This window comes from Peromyscus maniculatus, chromosome 3, assembly GCF_049852395.1.
Source record: "Peromyscus maniculatus bairdii isolate BWxNUB_F1_BW_parent chromosome 3, HU_Pman_BW_mat_3.1, whole genome shotgun sequence".
NCBI lineage: Eukaryota > Metazoa > Chordata > Mammalia > Rodentia > Cricetidae > Peromyscus > Peromyscus maniculatus.
This window is the reverse complement of record NC_134854.1, coordinates 33,413,924-33,439,876: the sequence shown is the minus strand read 5'-3', so window position 1 is coordinate 33,439,876 and position 25,953 is coordinate 33,413,924. Positions and strand designations below refer to the sequence as shown.

Sequence of the window (25,953 nt, the reverse complement as noted above, 5' to 3'; positions counted from 1 at the left end):
CAAAATGCACCTTGATTCTCTCTGTTTTCAAGAAATTTTAAGAACTGATGTTTTATAAATACTAGTTAAAAGTTTTAATTAATTTCGTAGATCAGTATCTTATAGGAGTGGGTTATCTTATGGTTTCTATTACTGTTTTAAAGCACTATGACCAAAAGCTACTTGGATTGGAAAGGGTTTCTTTTATCTCTTAGCTTGTAATCCAGCATCCAGGAAAGTCAAGGCAGGAACCCTAGGCAGGAACCATGAGGCAGGAACTTGCAGAGGGCATGGAGGAGTGTGGCTTACTGTATTTCAGCCTGGATTCTTATAGCACCCAAGACTACAAACCAAGCTGTGGCGACACCCACAGCAAGCTAGACTCTCCCACATCAGCATCAATAATCAATATAGAAAATGTACCACATGCTTGCCTACAGGCATTTTCTCAGATGAGGTTCCCTCTTCCCAGACACTCTAGCTTGGGGCAAGATGACATCAAACTAACCAGCACATTGTTATCTTACATTACATATTTGGTTTGTTGCATGGTGAAGCCAGGTATAAAAAGGGTAAACAAAAACCCTCACAAAATAAAAACTCTAATATATACTTTACCTAACAAATGATGGCTATCCATGTTTTTAAATCTGTACTTACAAATTTTAAATATAATCAATGAGTTACTAAAGGAAATACATAATATTTAAGTTGCCTTCAATTATGTTACAAAGAAATTGCTTAATTTAAGAACTGAAAATGTGTGCATTTCTATTCACAAAATGAGTATGTAAGACTCTCTTCTCACTCAGGAAGTTGGCTTATTCTTGAGTGACACATTTTACTTAGTAATACTTATTGCCTGATAACTCAAATAGTTCTTTAATTACTAATTTCTATCATAAACATTAATAATTTTTTTCTCTGATTAGAACTCGAAAATGCTATCACACATTCTGATCTTGCTTCAGTTCTCCTCTCTGTCATTCCCAACTCCTTACAGAGAGAACAATCAGGTTCTTAGGATGAAACACACCTGTCAAGTTTTTTTCCCTTCTGATAATGAGAAGAAAATGAAGACATAGTATTTTTTATAGAAAAGAAAATTAAAGCAATTAATCAAATGTAATAGAAAGACAGTATTTCATAGAAAAGAAAATTAAAGCAATTATGTCTGCTGATATATAAATTAAAGTATCTGATCTTGTAATTTGTGAACTCTTACCCCTACAAAGCAATCCAGAAAATAACACATATCATTATCATTATGAACAGATTAGCTGAACTCAGTCCCTCATTGGTTAATGCCAGCTTCTGAAGCCTGACGTGCACCATATCCCCACTGTATTGTGTTTACATACGCTACCACGAATACCCAGAAATCTCTGACTCACTGCTGCTTAAAGTGTGAGCACTCTTTCCTCTGTAGTTGCTGTCACTAAACAGAGAAGTGGGAAATTACTGTTGTCACACACCCGGCAAAAATGTACACTGCGGGCTCCCGCTGTAATGGACGCCTACTTACGTGGCAATAAAACCTAGGCAGATCATTGGGATAATTCCCCCGAGAGTATTCAGCTGAGAGGAAAAGTATGGTCTGCCTTGACAGGAACTGCTTTTAAGTCTTTAAACTGTCCTCCTTCCAGTATTTATTCCGTGTGCCATCCATGCAGCTGAGAAATGTTGTTTCAAGTCAGTGGGCACATCACATACTCCCGGAGAGCAGCTGAGGCTGTGCTCACAACCAACACAAGGGGACTTTTCTCAGGGCAGGCATCTAATCTGCTGGTTTAGCTTCCAGCAGGGATGGGGCCATGGCTGTGAGGGGTAAGCTAAAGGCAAGAGACTGGCATTCAGAAGAGATTTGAGTGTAGAAACATAGCAACATTCATTGGCAGCCCTTGTTCCACGTCACCACGACATAGAGACAGTTTGAATGCCAAGGCTGGACATGGTTAAAGCATCAAAGACCCAACAGGAATAAAATCCTTAGCACAATGTCTGGTGTATGGTAAGCACTCAATAGATTACTTTTATTTTAATTATATTTCCACTGTGAGGTCTTATATAAGATGCCTGATGTGTTTAGTCATTTTACCATTTGAACTGAAAATGTTGTCACTAGGCTGAGAAGCACTGAGGATTCACTTCATTTCAATGGATATGATTAGTGAGTCAAAATATAGTAACCAACAAAGACATCCCAAATAATACATTTAACCAAGTTGTTTTGATCTGCTGTTTGGAAGTGCTCATTTGATATGTAGAACATATTTATATGCAATATGCAGTGAAATATGACAACAATGAACAATTTCTTCAAGAGAAAAACTTGTTAGGTTGAACTAACAGCAAGAGGCCACTTGAACAAGCACATTTTAAAGAAATGTTCCAAATGCATGCATATCGGAACAGATTATTTATTTAATTATTTTCCTGCTTAAGAGACCACATTATGTCACTGCACTTGGGATAAAAATGGCCCAGGCAGTAATATATAGGGCAATAAATTCTCTCTAAGTGTTCTTGCTAGCAAATGAGTCACTATTATTTATTACTGGTCCTTTACATCAGCGGACATAGACTTTCTCCGCATCAACACTCAGGGGTGACTGTTTCATAATAGGCCAGTATTTACAGGAAAAGCTGTAATTGGGGAATAAGGATTTCAAGGACTAAATGCATAAATTAAGTAAATAAGGAGTGGAGTCTTTTATGACTAATGCCTCAGCTGTCAAGATAAAAACTCAATTTTTGCTCTTGGTTGGGTGTGGAGGGTGCCAGTTGCTTCAGACTACAAGCACTGAGGACAGTAGGGTGAGAGAGCTGCAGGACCCTGGGCTGCTGCGCTGTCTGTACAAAGAGAGCACATGCAGAATAACCCTGGGCTGCTGCGCTGTCTGTATGAAGAGAGCACATGCAGAATAACCCTGGGCTGCTGCGCTGTCTGTATGAAGAGAGCACATGCAGAATAACCCCGGGCTGCTGCACTGTCTGTATGAAGAGAGCACATGCAGAATAACCCTGGGCTGCTGCGCTGTCTGTATGAAGAGAGCACATGCAGAATAACCCCGGGCTGCTGCGCTGTCTGTATGAAGAGAGCACATGCAGAATAACCCCGGGCTGCTGCACTGTCTGTATGAAGAGAGCACATGCAGAATAACCCTGGGCTGCTGCGCTGTCTGTACGAAGAGAGCACATGCAGAATAACCCCGGGCTGCTGCGCTGTCTGTATGAGGAGAGCGCATGCAGAATAAACCACTGTGTCTGCCGTCAGTCACTGTAACTCTAAGGATGAATGATTTGTAAATACATTTGGGGGACAGATGTTTAGCACAGCCAGTCTGTTCATTTTGAACTGATCATCTTGTCAACAACACCAGCATTAATCTGCAGAGAGGAAGATTACTTGTTGGCATTATTATGACACCTAAGAATATATCTATCATTTAAAGTTAGGTTCTCTTTATAGAACTCATTTTTACTTATTATCCTGGTCCAAATGTAACTAGGCCATTCCTATCAAAACCAACCAAAAGTCTTGCATTTAAACAAATAAGAAAGAGAAAAATAAGTAGAAGGATTAAAAAGTCCCATTTCCTTCAAAAGAATACTCTATTATCTGTTTCAACTATTTGACTTAGGAGATGTAATTTTCACAAAAAATCAAATATACATGTATACATACACACACATATGCATACAATGGGCTATGAACAATATTAGTATCAAATATTTTAAAAAAGAAGCATTCTAAATCTCAGGAGACCTCATAAGTAATAAAATAATGTAATACTAAAAAGTTATTAAAAGATTCATATATATTTATGTGAAAATTTCAATGAAATAGTGATAAGTGGCTCCCTCAGAACACACACACACACACACCCTCATGCACGCATGCACGCAAAGGGCAGTCAGTGAACATGGAATCATACTTTTCTCTGCAATGGTAGCTTCTTACACTCTTACCAAACTTCAGCTATCCTCCCTTCCCAAAGCAAATGCTAGAAAGGTCTTCTACCAGCAGCCTACCTCTCCAGCCCTTCTGCCGTGTTGTTTATGTAAAGCACTTGCCATAAGGACACACTTACTTGTCTACAAACACAAGTATTAAAGGCCCTGGACTCGTCTAACATACAACACTTAAAGACTAAGTTGGTTTTCTGTAACCAGATCTGCAAATGAAAAGTCATTAACTTGAAAAACATACTTTGTGTCATCATTTGATGAAAAGTAATAGACCTTGGCCTCTGTGCTTTAAGAAACTGAAGACTACATATATGAGAATTTCCAGAAGACACCAAAGGAAGTTATCAGAACCCCAGCCCACTGAAGCACAGGGAAGCCCATTTCCCTACTTGACACTTATTATTCAGGTGGTTTGGGCTCATGGAGCCAGCGACTACACCAACTGTAAGAAGATTGTGATTGATCCACAGACAAAATAGCACTTCTCTACCTGATAAGGTCCTGCCTGGGCATAAATGTAATATGTGTACAAAGTGTTTCACACAGTCTGTCAATAATGATTGCTCAGCCACTAAGAGTCCACGTTACTCTGACAAGCTGATGACAGCGCCTGCTATGTTCAACACGCCTCACTCATGCACACTCAACACGTGACAAAATGCCATCCTCATCCAGGGGTCTGTTACACAAGGTCAGATACAGGGGAGAGAATGAAATGGGTTTAAAACACACGAGGAGCCACAGTGACCGGGCTTTATAACTGGGAGAGCTAAGCCGTTAGCACGACTTACAGGGAGAACAGCATCCCTCACCTTGGTGGCTTGAACACGCATTTGCTTAAAAGGAGAAGGGCCGGGATTCCCACCTCCATGCAAGATTTATGATTCTAACATTCCTTAATTAAATTATCAAAGCGTTCCATCATGCTAAGAGTAAACTCGTGTCCAGGGATTTTAGGGAAATTTTTTTTTAAAATATATATTTCTTGATTTTACATGCTCAGAAGAATTATACGGTATAAGCTGAAATGAACGTGTTTCTATAGAGAAAATGTTGAGGTGGCATCATGCACCCCATAAAGAGTTTTTCTGCATTTTCTCAGAAAATGGTGCTGAGGGGAGGGTCACTGTGTGTATAATTTTGTAGGAAGATAGTAAGAGGTGAATAGGGAAAGAAGCAAACAAAAACATTAATATACAAGAAAATAAAGTCCAGCTGGGATCTCCCGCTCCCCTAAGCTAGCTGGATCAAGAACAGAGAGGGAGAACAAGGAAAGAGAGACCATGATAAATGAAGACCCCATGGGAATAGGAAGAAGCAAAGTGCTAGAGAGATCCCCAGAAATCCACAAAGATACCTCAACAATAGACTACAGGCAATGGTCAAGAGAAAGCCCGAATTGACCTACTCTGGTTATCGGATCCCAAACACCCTAACTGTCGTGGTAGAACTCACATCCAATGACTGATGGAAGCAGATGCAGAGATCCACAGCCAGGCCCCAGGTGGAGCTCCGGGAGTCCAATAGGCGAGAAAGAGGAGGGATTATATGAGCAAGAGATATGGAGACCATGATTGGAAAAAGCACAGGGACAAATAGCCAAACTAGTGGAAACACATGAACTATGAACTGTAGCTAGCGTTTTCCTGCCTTGCCCACAGTCAGGACAAATCTCTCTCACCTGCCAGTCCCACAGCCGCTCAGACCCAACCAAGTAAACACAGAGACTTATATTGTTTACAAACTGTATGGCCATGGCAGGCTTCTTGCTAACTGTTCTTATAGTTTAAATTAACCCATTTCTACAAATCTATGCTTTGCCACATAGCTCGTGGCTTACCAGGCATCTTTACATGCGGCTTGTCAGGGTGGCAGCTGGCCGTGAGTCCTTCTGCCTTCCTGTTCTTTTATTTCTCCTCTCTGTTAGTCCTGCCTATACTTCCTGCCTAGCCACGGCCAATCAGGTTTTATTTATTGACCAATCAGAGCAACTTGACATACAGACCATCCCCCAGCACAGCCAAATGCAGATCATCTCAGACACCTGCACTCAGGCCCGTGGTCCTAATCATCCTCTATGCGGACCTGCTGGGTAAAGCCACAAGGAACCCAAGAATGGGCTCCCACAGGACATACAGAAAAATCCCACAGCAATGAACCAATAGCTGAGGAGCCCCCAACTGGATCATGCCCTCTGGATTAAGTGAGACAGTTGATTAGCTTGAACTGTTTGGGAGGCCCCCAGGCAGTAGGACCGGGACCTGTCCTTAGTGTATGAGCTGGCTTTTTGGAGCCTGGGGCCTATGCTGGGACACTTTGCTCAGCCTGGGTGAAGGGAGGAAGGGACTGGACCTGCCTCGACTGAATCTACCAGGCTGATCTGAATCCCCAGGGGAGTCCTTGTCCTGGAGGAGGTGGGAATGGGGGGTGGATTAGGGGGAGGGCGAGGTGGGGGTGGGAGGAGGGAGGACAGGGGAATCCGTGGCTGATATGTAAAATTAAATTAATTATAAAATTTAAAAGACATTAAAAAAATAAAAAAGAAAAGAAAGTAAACATTGAAGAATCAGAACACTAGTTCAATGGATAAATGGTATTTAATGTTAGCAATGTCGCTTAGCTAGCGCTCAAGAGCTGTCTTGGAGTTAGGGGAGGCTATGGAATTCTACTTAACTATTTCATTATGAGAATCAGAGAGAGCAGGCTTAGGTGAGCACTGTTTCTGTGCATATCCCCCAGCACATGCACGGAGCACTCCTGACAAGCATGTTCAGATCAGAACTTTCCTTTGGAGAGAAGTTGCTACTCTGCAAAGGTGGAAGGAGAATGATACAGGGGTTTGTTTGCTGTTGGTTTGCTTTCTACCTCAATTGGGCATTATCTTGGAAGCATCAGCACACATCTCATAGGTCACCATGCTTTCTCAAAACCATCAAGCCTGACAGCTGTCCTCACAGATCAAGCACGGCCTAAGTACCAAGGACCTTCAGAGCCCAGTCCCAGTTCCACTGCTCACCACTTACATGCGGGGCCAGCCAGCCTGCTGCACATCTCAAACTTGCTTCCTGACTAACCTCACACTCAGAGAGCCCAAGTGTGTTTCAATTCTCTGCTGATACAAGTTTGTTTTTCTCAGTATAATTTCTCACATTTGGCCACACAAAGCTCTTCATGGTGTGAGTCCTTCATATCACATTGTCCAATTCTCTCTTTTAGTGTGTATGTGCATATTTATATGAGTGTGTCCATGTGTCTTCATGTTCACGTGTTCAGAGTTACACATGTGAAGTCTGGAAGACAACTGTGGGTGTATTCCTCAAGCACCTTCCACCTTTGTTTGTGTGGTTGGTTGGTTGACTGATTTTTCAGACTGATTCTATCATCTGTCTGAAACTCTCTGACAAGGCTGGGGTGGCTGGACAAGTCGCAGGGATCCACCTGTGTCTTTCCCCCATTCCTGGGATTTCAGGCATGCTCATCACCTCCCGTTCTTCATTTCATGGTTTTTATAGGTCAGACTCCAGTCCTCATGCTTGCAAGGTTCTGATCGAACTCTAATATAGGTTCTGATAGCACTCTAATATAGGTTCTGATAGCACTCTAATATAGGTTCTGATCACACTCTAATATAGGTTCTGATAGCACTTTACTAATGGACCTATCGCCCAGCTCTTCACCTCTTTTCATTTTCAATGTAATCAGCAAGCCTGTTCTTGTTACTGTTGGCAACACTGTGATACTAGAACCTGTATTACCTCTGTCAAATTAACAATTTATCTTCTTGATAGTTTAAGTAACACTTTCTAATCCTAAAGCCAACTCAAAACCATGAGGATATTTCCAAAAGAGACTCAGAACAGAAATCTTTCCTTGTCTGAGCCTTCTGTTAAAGAACTAGATACACTCTCTTATTTCTGTATTTTTTCTCTCTTAAAGATTTCGACAGTTACTCTTTTCAACAGTGTCTTTGTTCAACGGCCACTTTCTGCTGACATCACTTCCGGTAATGGCGGGAAGGGGATACCGTCTTCACCACTGAGCAATTTACCACCGAAAGTGTTCTTTAAAATCCTTCACCACTAACCTTTGAATAACATATCAATCAGAAGAAAACACGGGAAAAATTGAAACACTGACAGGGATATCCTTGTGGTGCATGAACAGGCACCTGGAGCTATTTCCTTCTTTCTGTAAGTGGGAGGGCCTGGCACTGCACTTAGTTTTCCTGGCTCTCCTGCTTGAGCCCAAATTCCTACAGTCATACTGTCAGTTAAAAACTCCATGAAGATGCAACAAAAGCTGTGACCACAGAGAGGACATGGGGTATGTATCTGGAGCTTTTCACTTACCATAATAAAAACTGGTACCTAAAACTACAAGTGCTTCCCATTTGAGCCACAGTCTGCTTCAGAAAAATCCAATGCTCTGAGTGAAAATTATGATAGGGTATGTTTTTTTTTTTCATTTTCAATGGCCAAAAATATTGCATGATGTAGTTGTATCCATCTTACTGCCAACTAATTAATAAAATGTAAATAGTATACTTTACCAAACCAAAATATACTAGATAAATATAATCAACTCTGGATAAATAATATAAATAAAGATAAAGGGTAATGAACACCACTCTACCATCAAACAATGAATATGACTGCTAGCAAGCAGCTCTTTAAGGCCCTACTTAGTCTCCTAGTGGCAGAAGGACACATGTCCATCTCTTTGGTTATCACAAGATCTGTTTGCAGAGGACTTCCAAGTGGTTCTGCTATCTTAGTAACTCTGTTCATCCCCAGTACGAGAGCAAATATCGGGAACAGCAGCTCAATGGAAGATTTATCTTGGTTCGAAATTTCAAGGTTTCAGTCATGTGGACTGGATCCATTGCTTTTAAGCTGTGGTGAAGGAGAACATCCCAGCAGGAAGAACAGGCTTTAGTGGAGCTGCTTACCTCAGGGAGGCTGGAGGCACAGGGTGAGAGGAAGTATCCTGAGATACGATACATCCTTCAAAGTTATCCCCACTGCTGCCCCAGTAATACACTTCTTACAGCCCCACTCCTCCTTAATACTGCATTTGGTCTGGGTTCATCACTTACTAAAAGGAACAAGCCCTCAGCACCTAATCACGGCGCAAAAGCCTGGCAGTTGGCATTCAAGTCTTTAAGGCACAGGTCTTCAAGAGACAGTCTTGGGTTCTAATCACAACAATAACCGCATTTAGAATATAAGACAGACTAGACTGTTCAAATACCATGCTGTTAGCCCCCTGAACTTGCAGAGTGTAATAGTTTCATTACTTGTATTGGTAAAAAAGTAAAGGAACAGAAATACAGCACTCTTTCTCATATACAAAATAAATTTACTTTCTCAACTTCAAAAATAAACTTTTTTTCTCAAAAACTATGAACTGAAAGATTTGTAGAATGTGTCTATATCTGATTTGGCAAAGATAGTAGCCAAACTCTGTTCTGGGTGGCTGCTGGATTCAGAGGGCTAACAAAATAGAAGAAAATGCTTGCTTCACAAAACTCAAACACAATGGTCCTATGGTGCCCAGTGGAGGTATTATTAGTGTGACTTCCTTGGTCACAATAGTTACATGGCACTTGTACAGAATGCTGTGATCAACTTTGGCGAGCAGAATTGAGGAAGCACGTATGGCTAAGAGTGAGGTAAGCTACATTTAAGAACTCTTCTTAACTTCTCATTTCAAAAATGATTTGGTGGAGCCATGTAATCTGTTTCAGTTTGACACAGTGCACTGTGAAAAATTAATGAGTTGATCTCACAAGCCTTTAAACTCCTAAAGGGGTACATAACTAAACGCCAAGATCTAAGTGGGGATACACAGCTGGTTTTGAATTGTTTTCGAACTCAATAACAATGGGAAAATTATAGATTTCTCCAAAATTGCCTCGTCTCATCTATAAGGGGTAGTTGAGCTGAGTCTACAGAGAAACCATGTTAACACTGTCAAAGGCGCCTCGGGATGGCTGTGGACCACAGCGCTGCTCAGTAAGTGCCACCTATTAGTTCCTCTTTCCTTTAGTCTTTAAAATGAGTTTTCTCTAGAATGTCTCCCCTAAAAATCATATTAAATCTGTAGAAAACCTTAATTAACTTCGCCCCAAGCTGGTAGGATATATATTTTTACTAAGAGTACTCCAGAGAGGCACTGATCGGAATAAACATTATAACACCTGTGTAAAACACACACACACACACACACACACACACACACACACAGAGAGAGAGAGAGAGAGAGAGAGAGAGAGAGAGAGAGAGAGAGAGAGAGAGAGAGAGAGAGAGAGAGCGCACTCTCCTGGAGAGTCAGATACAAGTACAAAACAGACCACCAGAGGAAGAGTCACTGAGTCACTTGTGGAAATCTCTTCCAGAATGAGGAAAATAAATCTACGATCTGTTTAAATTACCTTTTACTCAGCCTGTCTACTAACCATATTTGAACAGGATGTCATTTTAGAAGTTTCATAACTTACATTCACCATTATATACAAATGTTTCAATCCTAAAAAGTCTCATTCAATTAAAATATGTAATCTTGCTTGAAAACCAAGCTGATTTAAAACTGATTGAAGCTAGGCAGAGTGGTATATGCTTGAAGTCCCAGCTACTTTGGAAACTGAGGCAGAAAGATTATACAAGTCTAGGAGTTCAGAAGCAACCTGGACAACATGGTGAGCTCCTGTCTCTTAAAATAAAAAACAAGCAAATAAATAAATAAATATTAATTTAAAAACCTACTGCCAGTAACACCGGTTTGAAGAGATAAACGTTAGGTAGGGAGTATAGAAGATATTCACATTCCTCCTCGGGGTGTCTCCAGAGCTCATCCTGAGCCTACTTTCCATCTCATGAAGGCTGGTTTCAGCAATGTCCTTATGAGAAATCTGGCCATTGCAGCTTCTTTGACTATTTTTGTGTTGACGTCCTGGAATTAACGGATGCTCAACACTGTTCCTCTCTTAGGGTGTTTCCTGCATCGTTTTGTTTTACACAGGACTTTGAACTGCCGTACTTGTGGCTTCATGCCCTTGGCCCTCAGTTCCTAGCTGACACTGGATTTTTACCCTCCCTTAGCTAAACTCCTTTGCCCTGGCATGAAATTCTCTTACATGGAGTTCCAGAATAGCTCTGGCCATGAGCTGCACTTCTGCCCAGGTTTGCATTGAATCCTGTGTTCAGTGGACTCTCTCCTCAGTTGTGTGGAAGCCTGTGTTCAGTGGACTCTCTCCTGAGTTGTGTGGAAGCCTGTGTTCAGTGGACTGTCTCCTTGGTTGTGTGGAATCCTGTGTTCAGTGGACTCTCTCCTGAGTTGTGTGGAAGCCTGTGTTCAGTGGACTCTCTCCTGAGTTGTGTGGAATCCTGTGTTCAGTGGACTGTCTCCTCAGTTGTGTGGAAGCCTGTGTTCAGTGGACTCTCTCCTCGGTTGTGTGGAATCCTGTGTTCAGTGGACTCTCTCCTCAGTTGTGTGGAATCCTGTGTTCAGTGGACTCTCTCCTCGGTTGTGTGGAATCCTGTGTTCAGTGGACTCTCTTCTCAGTTGTGTGGAATCCTGTGTTCAGTGGACTCTCTCCTCAGTGTTCTCTCAATCAGCAGGAACTCTAACCTAGGGCTTCACTTTTAGCTTTCATAGGCTTGCATCTAATCAAAATAGGTAAAAGTAATTTCAATTTTGTATAGTTAATGGCGGTTTACCTAGTTTGTTTGTATTTTTAAATCACCAACTTGGACATACTAAGTTTCTAAGTAATCCTCTCAAAGACCTCACTATTCAATTAAAGGAAGAAAAGTCTATTTTTTTCCTGTAATAAAGAAATGGAACCATATTTCACATTCTTTTCCAGAGGAATCTTTCTTTTGGTCTCTTGAATGTGGATAAGTTTAAACTCTCGAGAAAGATTATGGACAAGATCTAAAATATGCATGCATGCATATATATGTACAAACAGAATTTGGGGGCTGCTCTGAAATCCTTATGTTTCTTAGGATGTCACAGAAGGGCATTTTGTATCCTCCGTTCTTTTACAATGTTAGTAAGTTTATTTTATTCATTAGTCATTAATTCCAACTGGCAGACTCATTCCATTTTTTTATTTTATTCTCCTTTGCCCTGCTCTCCAACATCTGCAAATCTATTTTTTGCATGCAATATTGCCTTCTCCTTTATCAAGAAATTAAGTGTGCGTGAAGTACTGCTTTGAACTTTTTCCTCTACCTTCTTTATTTGTCCTATTTATATTTAATAGTAATATCCCCCTAACTGACAGACCTCAGCAACTTTTTAAAGATAAATTCCATCACCCTGTTCTAACTTGCTTTACTGGAAACCAAAGATTCACTCAGAGGTCTCTCGTTATCTTCTAGTTTAACAGACAGTTTCCCTGCAGACTATAAGCATGCTTATCTGTCTGTCCTCCATTCTCGGACAATCAGGAGTGACCTCCATCCAGACTCACCACTGTGCTTCACTGTCTTCACAAAACTCGAGACAAACTCCCTGTCAGTCATTTGCTCCCAAACCATTACTCAACACTTCAAACCATTATTCAACACTTCTCTCTTATTCACATAAGAGGAAACCTGAGACTCCTTTTAGATAAATTCAATAAACTTTCAATTCTTTGTACCACTAAAGAATTTCATAGTTCTTCCTTATGCTTTTTTCTCATTTGCATGGATTCAATTTTTCTTGGATTATCTTTTTCTGTTTCTCAAGCCACCAGAGATGAAGACTTGGACATCCACATTTTCACAAATCCTACTGGCTCTATGTAACTACTTCCTCTGGATTGAGGCATTCTCTAACCGAGGAATGAAAGCAACAAGAAATTCACTTGGATTCACAAGAAAATTAGAAGACTCTGAGTTATGAGGAGTAATCAGTGAAACTGTCTGCAAATTGCACCCAAAGGTGCATATTTCATGTGTCTCCACTAATGCTCTGGCAAGCTTCCTAGTGATACAGCTACCTGAATCATCCATGTTCCCACAAACAACTCTTCCCCAATGTTCTTGTAAGTAAGCACAATAAATTCATTCATTCAGCAAGTCAGATATAGGCAGATTCATATTTTTGGACTGCCCTTTTTTGGGTGAATAGTCAAATGTCTGTGTCCCTCAGAGGAAAGTCTTACAACTATTGGTGCCCAAACGGGGATCTGAAAATGAGTTGGAAAGGAAGATCTGCATGGCCCATGCTATAAGTTGACACAACATGGAACTGAGGGTGATCTGTCTATGTGTGGAGCATCAACAATGGCAGTCCACACATGGCTACTTTCGTGCAGGTAGTATGGGATGGTATGCTTCCTTAGTGGAAGAGCAGTTGGTTGCCCTGCTACAGGTAATAAGGTGTGTAGAAATATATGATGCTGGATTATCTGTGGGGGGAATTCCAGGGTGGCCATTTTCCTCTATGCAGTATGGGGCATCCAGCCTACATTTTGATAGAGAGCTACCAAGTAAGTATAGAGATACTCCCAAATGGCAGGTAGAGTACAGAATATACTGCAGTCTCTGTAAGAAGAATGGAATGCTTTGTGAGCAACCTATCGAGGCAACTGACGTTAAACTGTCCACTCAGAAATTACCTCCCTGTGTAAGGAAGCGATTAGAATGGGAAAAGACATGTGGATGCTGTCCTCAGAATCCTCTCTTTATCAGGAAAAGCAGAAAAAAAAAACAGAGAATGAGATGGAGGTATTTTCTTAGAGCTAACAGAGCACTTAGTAAGAAACCGTACAAATTAGATTTGTCCTAACGAGTACTTATGGGTAGCCAACAACTTGAATCTCCTGAGCTTTGGGAGAAACACAGATGTGGGCTTTAATAATGGCTCAGTAGAGAAAAATATATTTAAAGAATACTTTATATTTAAATTGCTTAAGTTGGCTGGGCGGTGGTGGCACACACCTTTAATCCCAGCACTTGGGAAGCAGAGGCAGGAGGATCTTTGTGAGTTCGAGGACAGTCTGGTCTACAGAGCGAAATCCAGGAAAGGTGAAAAGCTACACAGAGAAACCCTGTCTCGAAAAAAAAAAATTGCTTAAGTTGGGGGAGACTTGAAGTTTACGATTATTAGTGATAATATCATTCCTTTTATTGGGGAAGGACACACGTGACATGGCAGGTATACGAAAGACAGGACAACTTTGTGACGTTGATTCTACCCTTTCACCTTCATGTGAATTCTGGGGACCAGATGCAGCCGGCCAGATTTGCATGACAAGTTCTTTCCCCACTGAGCTATCATCTCTGGAAAACATCACACAAGAAGCTAGAGTCTTCACAGCTTGGTTCATGAGGCTGTGCAATGGGGACTGGATGGCATCAATCTGGGTGCCATGGAAGCAGAACAATTCAGCCATATTACTACTTAACCTTCCTTGAGACAAAGACTGTAAACCGAGGCCGTCCAAGACAAATCAGCACCTGATGGACAAAATCATATAAGCCACTGGGAACACTATGTTATTGCCGGCTGGTCCCCATGGATCTCACTGGCCAGAAGACAATAAATAAATGGGGAACATATATTACTGAGAAATTTGGTGTGAGAAAAGTGGTGTTTGATGTCAAGTCGGCTGGGGTGGATAAAACTGGGTTCACACTAGATCTCATAAAGAAGTTAAGCACAGGGGACCCTGGCAGTGGCACAGCGCTTTATTGCCTTTGATAAACCCTGAGACAAAATGAGGTCTTTGCAAGGTAAGGGAGGCTCTGGCAGATCTGAATGACAGAGTAGCATGTGAATTTATTAAATCAGCAGGGCATGAAAGAAAGCCAGACAATGGGCCGGCCCAGGTCACTCAAAATAAAGTGTGGCAATTTCTGTGAGACAGTTCTTAAGGAAATACTAACAAAAGTCCCCTTTATTGGTTTTGAGTATATGAAAGGCATTAAAGTTTGAGCAATGTTCATGAAAAGAATGAAGGAAGGTAAAAATGACACAGAGTACAGGTGAAAAGACAAAGCTTTTCACTGGGGTAGGCAATAACCCACTAAAATATGTTATACATAAACATACACACTCTCACACACACATATATACATACACACATGAATACATGTAAACAGAGGTGGAGTTTTCTGTCCATACCACCCTGTCCCAAATAAACACACAAAAGCTTATATTAGTTACAAAATGCTCAGTCGTTAGCTCAGGATAATTACTAACTAGCTCTTACATTTAAATTAACCCATTTCTATTCATCTATGCATTGCTACATGGCTGTGGTTTTACCAGTTCTCTGGCGTCTTGAGCAGCTAGCTTGAGTCTCCCTCGACTCCTCCCTTCCTCTTGGCCTCCTTAGTTTGGTTTTTCTGCCTATCTTTATCCTGCCTAGATGTTGATCAGTCAGCTTCTTTATTAAACAAATGAGAGCATAATTTACACGATGTACAGGAGGATTATTCCACAGCACATATATGTGTGTGTATGTGTGTATATATATGTATACATATATATGTGTGTGTGTGTGTGTGTGTGTGTATATATATATATATATATATATATATATATATATATACACATACACACAGAGAGCTATATGGCAATATTTCTCATCCATAACACTTCACAGAACTGATTTTAGTTCCATGATATAGGACCTTGTCCTGCTGTACTTGAACTTGCTAAGATGGTTTTAAATATTCACATAGACGCTGAATCCCAAAGCCTGACACTTCCTTAGATTAGAAGGCAGTAGACCTTCAGAGATTCTGCATACACACATGCTATAAAAAGGCTTTCATTATAGATTTAATCCTTACAGATTCAAAGGCATACTCAGAAGAGTGGTGAAATTAGCAGTTAATCTGGAGTAAGACATATTGCATGAGTAGAAAAAGGTACTTTCCAGGAGCCAATGAATGAAATGTCACTGTCACAGGTGAGTGAGTTACTTCCTCATGACTTGACCAGAAAGGCCATTCAGGCACTCCACATAATACTGTTGCTTTCAGGTCAAAACCAGAGAGTGCGACCTTACTTCTGAATACACGACACACTTTGGCTGCAGATCGTGGAAAAAATTAAGCTGTAAATCAGCTGAAAGTTCGCTGCCTGCTTCCTGGATTTGAAGCATCATGGATGCTATGTAGGGTGCTGTGAAAGAATCATTACCAAAAGGTTTGCTCGGTTAGGCAAGAGGCACCTATTTATACAATAGTGGCATAATAATTATAGGTGCAACCAAAAAGCTTTCTGTTTAGATTTTAGACCTAGAATCCCAAATTTGGTTCAGTGTGGAGGCTATTTTCACTATTTTGTAAAAAAAAAAAAAAAAAAAAAAAAAAAAAAAAAAAAAAAAAATGTGAAGTACCTATCAGTGTCTTTTCAATATTTCTCTTTACATCCATAGATTGATACTGCTGTCAGCATTGGTCCTATAGAAAAATTTCTTTTTTGCAGTAGACAGTGGTTACTGTAGAGAAGCATTATTAGTCAAACTGCAGAGAATAAGTAACTTCTACCATGACATTTTAGGCAAGCATCCAGCCATATATGGGAGAAAATAATCAGACATCCATAGTGCACAGTAAATGAATAAAGAACACCGTGGAGAGCAAAGGAAAGAAAATGAAAGAGCCAGATGAAGGGGTGGAGTCTTGTGTCACTATTTCTTCCAGATTGTAACACCCCATCATGAAGTGGGTGGGGGAGGCTCAGAGATCAAGTTAATGTTATAACAATTCACAAGAATGTCAAAAGATTCGTAAGGTCCTTCCATGAGATTACATAAGCAATGAACAACTGCTGGAGTAGGTAAGACTCTTCAGTGGAACTTTAAGAACAGGCAACCTGTGCAAGGAATTCTCCTGATAGCTTTCACGACTCATCACCAGTTCTGGGGTGTGCTGTTCAGTGATGCAGTATGCCGAGTCACCCATGCTCTTTGAGTAACACAGACAAATTGTTGGTTCACCAGGCTAGCTTTGGATGGAATTGTTTCATCTGACTCTTGTTATGGGATATTTGATCACACTGTGTGAAGATGTTTATTTTACCTCACCTGCCTAAGGCACCTACTGATTGCTTTAATAAAAGAGCTGAATGCCCAATACCTAGGCAAGAGAAGATAGACGGGACTTTCAGGGAGAGAGGGGAACTCCGATGAAGAATCTGATTGTCGGGGGATTCACCAGCCAGACACAGAGGAAGTCGGACATACCGTACTGAGGAGAGGTAACAAGCCACTTAGCAAAACATAGATTAATATAAACAGGTTAATTTAAGTTCTAAGAGCTAGTTGGGAACAAGCCTAAGCTAAGGCCAAGTTTTCATAATTACTTAGAAGTCTCCATGTCATTATTTGGGAACTGGCAGTCCAAAGATCTGCAACAGACTGCTGCTGATGCCCGAGGCGGAGGGCTTCCCCACCGGACAAGTTACACAATAACATGTAAGAAATGTAAAACTACCAGCCTAACAGCTCAAAAGACAGTTAAACTGTTCAGTTAGATCATAATCTAGTCCCTCCAGAAGCAGTCAAACAAAATAATTTCATAGTGAGTTAAAAATACTTAAGATCTTCCTCATTTCATTTTCAACTCATGCTGAATATCAGTTAAATTAAGAAGTAGAGCAAATTACAGTATTTAAAGCTTCATAATAAGTTGGAGCCATTTTAATTAAAGTTACTGGGACGACAAGAGGGAGAAAGTGTATGTTATAATTGGAAAAGTGTCAAGTGAAAAATGTGTTTATTCTGATTTTGATCCCATTTTCTCTTAACAAAATCCCTAGAGATCCTTATTTCCCAAGCAGATCCCTTGACTCAGGCAGCTGTTGAACAGAGACCACTGATTTCATTTATGTCCATCTCTCAGGGGACACCAGAGGACTGTTTTGTTGAAAAGCTTCCTCCCATGGATTACTCGTTAACACCTGCAGACATCTCAGACTAGTTCATGCTGAAGTGCATGCTAATAGCAGTATTAAATAGTTATTTCACTTTTACTCCTAAACATCCAAGGTTGTGTTAAAAGTAATTCAATTATCAGGACAATCATATTGATCCAGCTTTCAAGATATTTTTGAAGAAATGTTTAGAAAAAAATAAGTCATAAAACAGATAAATCTTAGAAATAAGATGGCTGAATTTGTCAGTGTGGGCATTAAAGGTTAAATAGGGTATTTGTAGGGACAGGATACCCACAATCCACTGACACAAACAAATGGCTGTGACTGTGACATATCTTGAGAGCACGCACAGCCCTTCTTCTCTTCCACATACACAACAGAACGCACTTAGTTGTCTTCTCCCCTTCTCTGTTCCACACTTCTGCAGATAAAGGATAGACTTGTGTAGTTCGGGAAGCAGTGCCTGAAGTCAGCAACACCTGGATTTGCCTCCTCTCCTCTTCTGAGGCCCAATTGGCTTCATTGAGGGCATATCAGCAGCACCCAGACGCTTGTGAGAAATGTATGCCCAGCTCGGGCTACTCAATAAAAGTTTGCATTTTAACCAGAACCATATGTGATGTGTGTGCATATTGAAGTCTGAAAACACTGCATATATTACTTATTAGATATATTTCCTTGGGCAAGTTTCAAGAGCCCTGAAAGACCCAGTTTCTACATTGAAAAATGAGTCTAGTAACCGTACCTACACCATAGTGTTACTGTGAGGAACCATTACCTCATTCTATTTAGTAATCAGCATTCAATAAAGTCTAACTGATAATAATTCTATCATCTACCTCTTATGTGCATGTTCATGATTTTTCAACTGTACTTTTTATAAAATTATATAACACTCAGGTAAACTAAAGCTACTTTAATCTAGATGCCTCCCTTCCTATAGCCTACAGCAAAAACAGAGGTAAATTAAAAATGCCATCTTGCATTCATTCACAGAATAACAGCACCTGTGTTTCAATTAACTTCAAAATATTTCCCTATGAAAACATCTTTTCTATCTTTATGGAATCAAGTAAGTTAAATAATGTACTTAGTATGAAAACAAACATGAACCTTTCTCCGAGACATAAAATCTAATTCTATGCTAATTAGCCATTATGACTTCTGTACTCTGCTATCATGCAGTTAATATCATCACTGATCCCCCACAGAACTCAAAGAATACATCAGGTGTCTTTAGCTTCAACCAGAAATGAGAAATAAGAAAAAGTCTCAAAAGCTGTCCCCACCCCCCATGTCAATCTGATTAAGACATAATGCATATGACTCCATTCAACAGTATCTTACAGATATTATCAGGATCTTCAGCACTTAAATAGGAAGTACCTTAATGCTATTAAAGTTTACGTTGCAAACATTTATATCTCTAAGTGTTTTAAAATGAAATTAATCCCAAGAAAATTAAAGGTTATAATACTTTTAACAAGTTTATCTTACCATGGATAAATTTGTGATATATTTTAAATTATAATAAATATTGAAATAGAAATCTGATAAACTAGATATAACAGTAGACATTCCTACTTACTACATTACAAAGAGATCAGCTTATAGATGCCTTAAGAACCATAATCAAAGGATTTATAAGTGTCTAAGAATGCACATAAACATTCAAAGGCCAAGAGAACAGTATAGAGATATAAAGTATTTCTCAAAGTTTTCTGCATCAATAATAATGTCAAAAACAAAATCCCAGTCTAGATTTTCCAGATTAATTACACACTGAACCTATATTATTTAGACAAACATAAATATAGGTAAAATATAAAATATAGATAAAGATAAAAATAAGTTCTGATAGCCTGAAGGTACTTCTTTAAAAATACATATGATAAGACTGAGGTAACCAATTAATGCTCATGGGAAAAGCATCTGGAAAAAGGTTCATTTAAATTGAAACCTGAAATTATATACCAATTCTTTTGCAGATGTATTAAATACTTCAGTATGGAAAACAAAATTTAGGAATCTTTACAATTAATCATATTTTAAATAGAATATATGATTTAATAGTAATGGAGGACTTCTCCAAACAGAACACTCAAAAATACTAGTGATATAAAGTTGAATTTAACTACATTAAAATGAAGAATTTATCAAAATACACAATAAAGACAATTAAAAAGCTACAAATAAAAATTAACTAGTTTACATAACACCAATAATTGACCACCTATAAATCAAAGAAAAGAACACAAGTGTGCAAATAAAATGAATAGATATTTCACTAGAGACTAAAGGATAATGACAGAATGTATAGCTCTTCAGACTGAAAGTACTTTCTCTTCAGAAATTAGCAGAGGTACACCCCATTTTATAGCCATTTATTTGCAGAAAATTCAGAGCTCTGACATTGCTGCATCTGTTCAGAATATGAACTAATAAAATCTTTGATATTCCAAGTAGGAAACTAAGCAGACAAAATGTTTGGGGAAAACAGCTATCATATGAAGTAATTTTGTGAATTAACCTTTGTCTGGCAATTCTACTTTCCTGGACTGAATCCATGATGCTCCTTAAGTAGTATCTGACTGTGAATATAATCACCCTTTCTTATCTGTGCTTTTATTTTCCACGGTGCCCATTACCTGCATTCCTACATAGCCTAAAAATATTAACAGTAAAATTTGAGAAATGAGTAATCCATACATTGTAAATTTCATGCCACCCTGAATACCATAATAAAACCTCACTACATATTGCCGAACATGAGCCATCCTGTCGAGCCAGGATACCCATAGTACATAAGCAATCTTTTCTGCAGTCATTTAGTATATCAGCCACCCCAGTTATCACATGACCATGACAGTCTCACTGTTCTTACAGTCTTTGCAAAAGGATAATGCCTAGTGCATTCACCTCATTTCATCACTTAGGCATGCATCATCTTAGAGCATCACAAGATGAGTGCACACAGTTAAGCAAAATAGTTGGAGACAACTTTTATTACTTTACTGTAATTTTATTAGTGCTAATTGTTATTAATCTCATATGTCAGTTTACGACTAAAACTTGATCATAGGGAAAAACACAGTATAATTAGATCAATGGACTCTGCATCAGCAAATTCAACATATCAGACACAGAAAGTAACTTTTAAAATTGAATTAGTACAGTACATGTACAGTATGTTTTTCCTATTGTTGTTTCTTAAAACAACAGAGTATGCAGAACACCCATGCATCATTTGCATTGTCTTAGGTATTCTCATTAATTTAGAGATGATTTAGAGAATTCAGAAAGATGCATGCATGTTATATGGAAATATTCTATCATTTTACAGAAAGGACTGTGAATCTCTGCCTATTGGAGGGCTCTTTGAACCAATCGCCCACAGATACTCATAGATACTTGTTTAGGGTTCAATACTATGCATGACCTCAGTCCTCTAGTAAGTGGTATCAGGATGGTGCAGGACTGGAATTATATATAAATTAAAGCTAATAAACTATACAAATGGGTGAAGAAAAGCAAGCCTTGAAGGCAACATACAGAATGATGTATTACTACAACTTAAAATCAGAAAAATTTTAAAAATTGTATAGTAAAGCTAGTATAAGAGGAAAAACTTCTTTTAAAGGTCAGAAGAAGTTAATTGATTATCTGGCACACTGGACACCTTTGGTAGGAATGTGGAATTATGGAACAGGAGAGTGTTACAGTTCATGTACTAGCAATAATAACGATATTATGTTTTAGTATAGATTAAAATGTGTTCAGTAGATTATAATGTATAATGACTCACATAGGTATAAATTTGCATATATTCATTAAATATACATCTCTGATTAAAGAAAGTGGTAATATAATAAAAATAAAGCAACAGGTAGAAGAAAATTATCTGTTTATTTAGGATTCACATTGATTCCATGAACTCATCAGTTGAACACAGTTACTAAGAAAAAAAAAAGTATACCAAATAAAAAGCTCAAGCACAGCAAGAAACATAAATAACCCAGAGCCCAGGGGAATAACTAAGAGAGAAAACACAAGCTCTCACTCACCACCAGGGCTTTAGATCGGTTGCTCAGGAGTTTCTCAATGTCTCTGGCTGCAATTTCCACCAGCTGGCGTGCATTATTTGGCTCCACGGTATACAGCTCTTGGTATTTTTCATAAATCTGTGTCAAATGAGAAGAAGAGCAATGGCTGTTTATTTGGCTCGTGAATTTCCATTAGAACGGATTTAAAGCCCAGAGCAAAGCCTTAGAAAGACCCACTCCTTTTACTTCAGCATGATTAGAGTCTGTATGCACATCAGAAAAACATACAGAAGTGGACTTTCTGAAAGACTACTACCATGCAAAAATAAAAGGTCAGACCACTAATGAGAAACACATGTCCCAGCAGTTCACATGTACACTGGGGGCAGGTTGAAGCATTTCTGGCAGTCCAACTTCAAAACTTGATATTAACTGTCACCCTCATTTGAAGAATGGCGAACAAAGGAGACTTAGGTGAGACCAGATGGACTATGGGGGTCTTTGTGCCATTCTCCCCTCTGTGGCTAGGAAGGATAAGTTTGCTTCTTAAGTTTATGGAGAAAGAGAAAAGAAATGAGAGAAGGCGCATGAATCCGCTGCTGTGGTTCACAGAAGTGAACAGAGGCCCTCCGAGACAGTTCACATCTAGAGAACTTGAAAACTTGAAAGCACTGGAATTGATGTTAAAGTTGTGGATAGCTTTGTAATGGTGGTTTTATTTTTATCATATTAAATATGGGTATTTTCTGTTTGAGTATCTTTTTATTTAAATGACTGAACAAACTATGCCAAAGTTAACGTAGTATATAAAATTAAGACCCAACCTCATTTCCGGCTCATCTTGGTGTCTGCAGAAGGATTTCCCTCCAGTGGCACAGGCAGCACCTGGATCACAAAACCTGTCCACTCCCAGCAGGAGAGGAGAAACTGGAGGGTGGGGGCAGGAGCAGTGGCTGTGTTTGGCTGGAGGGCTGATCTGAGAAGGAAATCCCCAATGCACCAGGCAGATGGGGCTCACATGCATGACTAAACCATCTTTAAAGCCAGGGCCTGGCAGCTTTTTATTGCCTTGTGAAAGTGAATCCAGGCATGTACCAGAACCAGCTCCACTTGCTTTTGTTCTGGCATCAATTAGGCCCTCCATGCTCTAAAGCCTGGCCCCAGCTGAGCACGGATGCTAAATGACAAATGCTTGCTTCAACTGGATACAAACTCTGACATTCATCTATCGAAGAAGATGTGAGTTTTCAATGATGGACACGCACACACACACGCACACACACACACACACACACACACACATATACACACTTCACACACATTTATTTATGTATACGTTTGGGGGAGTGGAAATTGCTAAAGGTTGATCTCAGGGGAATACCCCTATTAGGAAAGCACTTGGCCATTGAAACACATCCTTGTGTGCCTGTGCTTATAGATTTTAGGACATTGCTAGCTAACTAGTATTTTTAAGGATTTAAATCACCATGTGCTCTTAAAATGATCAATTTATGAAAACTCTGAAGTCTTTTGAACACTGACCTTGCAGACTTTCATTCAAAATATTCCAGGAACATTAGTTTTGTGGTTAAAAAAACCCTCATAATTAGTTTGACCCAGGTCTCCTGCATATTACCAGATGGCTTACGCTTTCCTAGGATGGATTATTGTGTCCTGTCTTAAACACCCCAGCTATCCTGGAAGATTTCCATCCAACATGAACCTCTTTTATTTTGGACTAAAATGAGATTCTAAAAAATCAATACTTGAATTGATTAATTGATTCAAGTTTACAAATAGATAAACCTCAACATCATTTGAATTGATCCAGGACAGTTAGTTGTGCTGTAAGAACAATGGGGCTAATTGATGTGAAATGTACTGATGTATCTCTCTTGTGGTCCAGGGGGTGTAAAATGCACTGCACAATAACTGGAGACGGATCCAGACATACATTTACTAAGTCTCATCATGTGCCAGACATGTCACTAGGTGTCTTCAAGAATGAGGAGATTGCAAGTTCATTTCTTTCCCATGTATATAATTTTCTTTCTGGTATTTTTTTAAAATACTTAAGAAATAATGTAGTTTGAATAGTAGCTGTTCTCCGATTGCTCATGTGTTAAAGTGATACTATTTGGAGGTACTGGAACTTTCATGGGGGTAGGACCTATTGGATGCTTTTTAGAGCTTTGGGGAAATGCTCTTAAGGAAAAGTGGGGTCACCAGCATCCTCTCTACTTTTCTCTTTTGCTTCCTGGCCATGAGGTCAACACTTTCACTCTGTGACGCTCTGCAACCATGATGTGCTCACCTGTCATAGGCCCAAAGCTATGAGGCCAGTCACTCATGGATCAGAATCCCTCCTGAGTCAAAATAAAATTTCAGTTAATTACTTCGAGTGTTTCATATAGTAACAGAAAGCTGGATAACACAAAAAATAAAACCAAAATCTGCTTCATAACATTTAATTGTATGAAGCTAAGGAAGCCAGTGTAAATAGCTGAGTATACTATTTTACATAGAAAATGATAATTGGAATACTCTCTTAGACAATGAAAGTGAATCAATATTATAAAATCACCCTCTGAAAGAACTATCTTCAGCTTTATGGTTTTAAAAAGCATGATAGTATTCATTATCAGAGATATTGGGGAATCTCATGAAAGTTTCCCAATATAGATGGAGAAAATAGTTTTCAGGTTAGAATATTTTACATAGAGATTTACAATGGCATGATATCTATTCATAACATAAGTAGATTCAGTTGCCCATAGCTAACAATCTATATCTATAATCTTAATATGTTAATTTGTCATTATTTGAAGCATGGTCTAAGGACCTTTGCTTCTTGATTTTTTTTTTCCTTTTCCTGAAAGCTTGAATGATTGTCTTCACAGTCATTTATCCGGTTTTCTCTGTTGAAGGAAGAATCGGTGTATAGTGAATAGTGCAGGCTGTCGGAACTAGACAGAGCTACAGTAGAGTCATGCCAGTGCCTCAGAAGCTATGTGATACCGGCTTCGGTCTTTGTACTGGAAAGAATGTAGAGCAGAGAGAGAACACAACAAGACGATCTATGTCATGACACACTAAGATACTTCAGAGCTTCAGAATGCACATTCTCTGCTGGCCAGGCATCACACAGCCTGGACAAAAAGTAAACTCACCTGCACATTTTTCCTCACTCAGAATCTTAACTGTAGTGAATGGCTTTCATTGTTACATTTAAAGACCAAGCTTTGTTGTGATAATAATCTAAGATATCATTTTTAACTTTTTCATTAAAAACTTCTTAAATTGACTATTTCCAACATAATCTTGAAAATAATATTTTAAAATATCACAAATGTACTATTTACAAAGTGCCCCACTTAAAATTTTTTAACAGAATTTCCAAAGAAACATTTTGGAAATTATAATACAGTATTCCAGGAAATGCTGCAGATATCCCAGATATCCCAAGAAGATTATTATAAGTAGCTAGTTTTGTAAGCAATGTATGCTATAATTAGATGTTGCACATATAACAACAATTTTTCACTTTATAAAAAGGTAAAATTACATTTCATCAGCCCTAGCTGTCAGTTTGTTAAGACTGGGATATCAGAGTGGAGGGAATTTGAGCTTCATGTCATTGTAAAAGAGCAAGCCTATGTCCCACAGCAGAGGGAGACAACGGGTAACCTGGCATGATTACCAAAATGGGTCAGTTACAAAGCAACTCGATGCCACACAGTACCATTGTGTCTTATAGCATGGAAGGATGTAAAAAAGTCCCTTGAGGTAAATGACAGATAACCTAAGAGTTAAGAATCAGGTGGTGGCACGCGCCTTTAATCCCAGCACTCAGGAGGCAGAACCAGGTGGATTTCTGTGAGTTTGAGGCTAGCCTGGGCTACCAAGTGAGTCCCAGGAAAGGCACAAAGCTACACAGAGAAACCTTGTCTCTAAAAAACAAAAACAAAAAAAGAATCAGTACATTGGCCAGGAGACAACCTCAGTGTGTGTCCTGGGAACTACAAACCAGAAACTACAAACCAGGGCTTGAAGAACCAACAGTGGGAGGATA

General features: G+C 39.3%; 1 protein-coding gene across 6 annotated transcripts in view; it reads right to left on the bottom strand.

The window, feature by feature from the left end:
- Window positions 1-25,953, bottom strand: part of Cacna2d1 (calcium voltage-gated channel auxiliary subunit alpha2delta 1) — a 432,008-nt gene that overhangs the window by 323,460 nt on the left and 82,595 nt on the right. For all 6 annotated transcript variants that reach the window (XM_076566314.1, XM_076566315.1, XM_076566316.1 and 3 more), the window contains exon 3: window positions 21,903-22,019. In XM_076566314.1, the coding sequence (XP_076422429.1) occupies window positions 21,903-22,019 (117 nt within the window). The remainder of the gene's footprint in view (window positions 1-21,902; window positions 22,020-25,953) is intronic.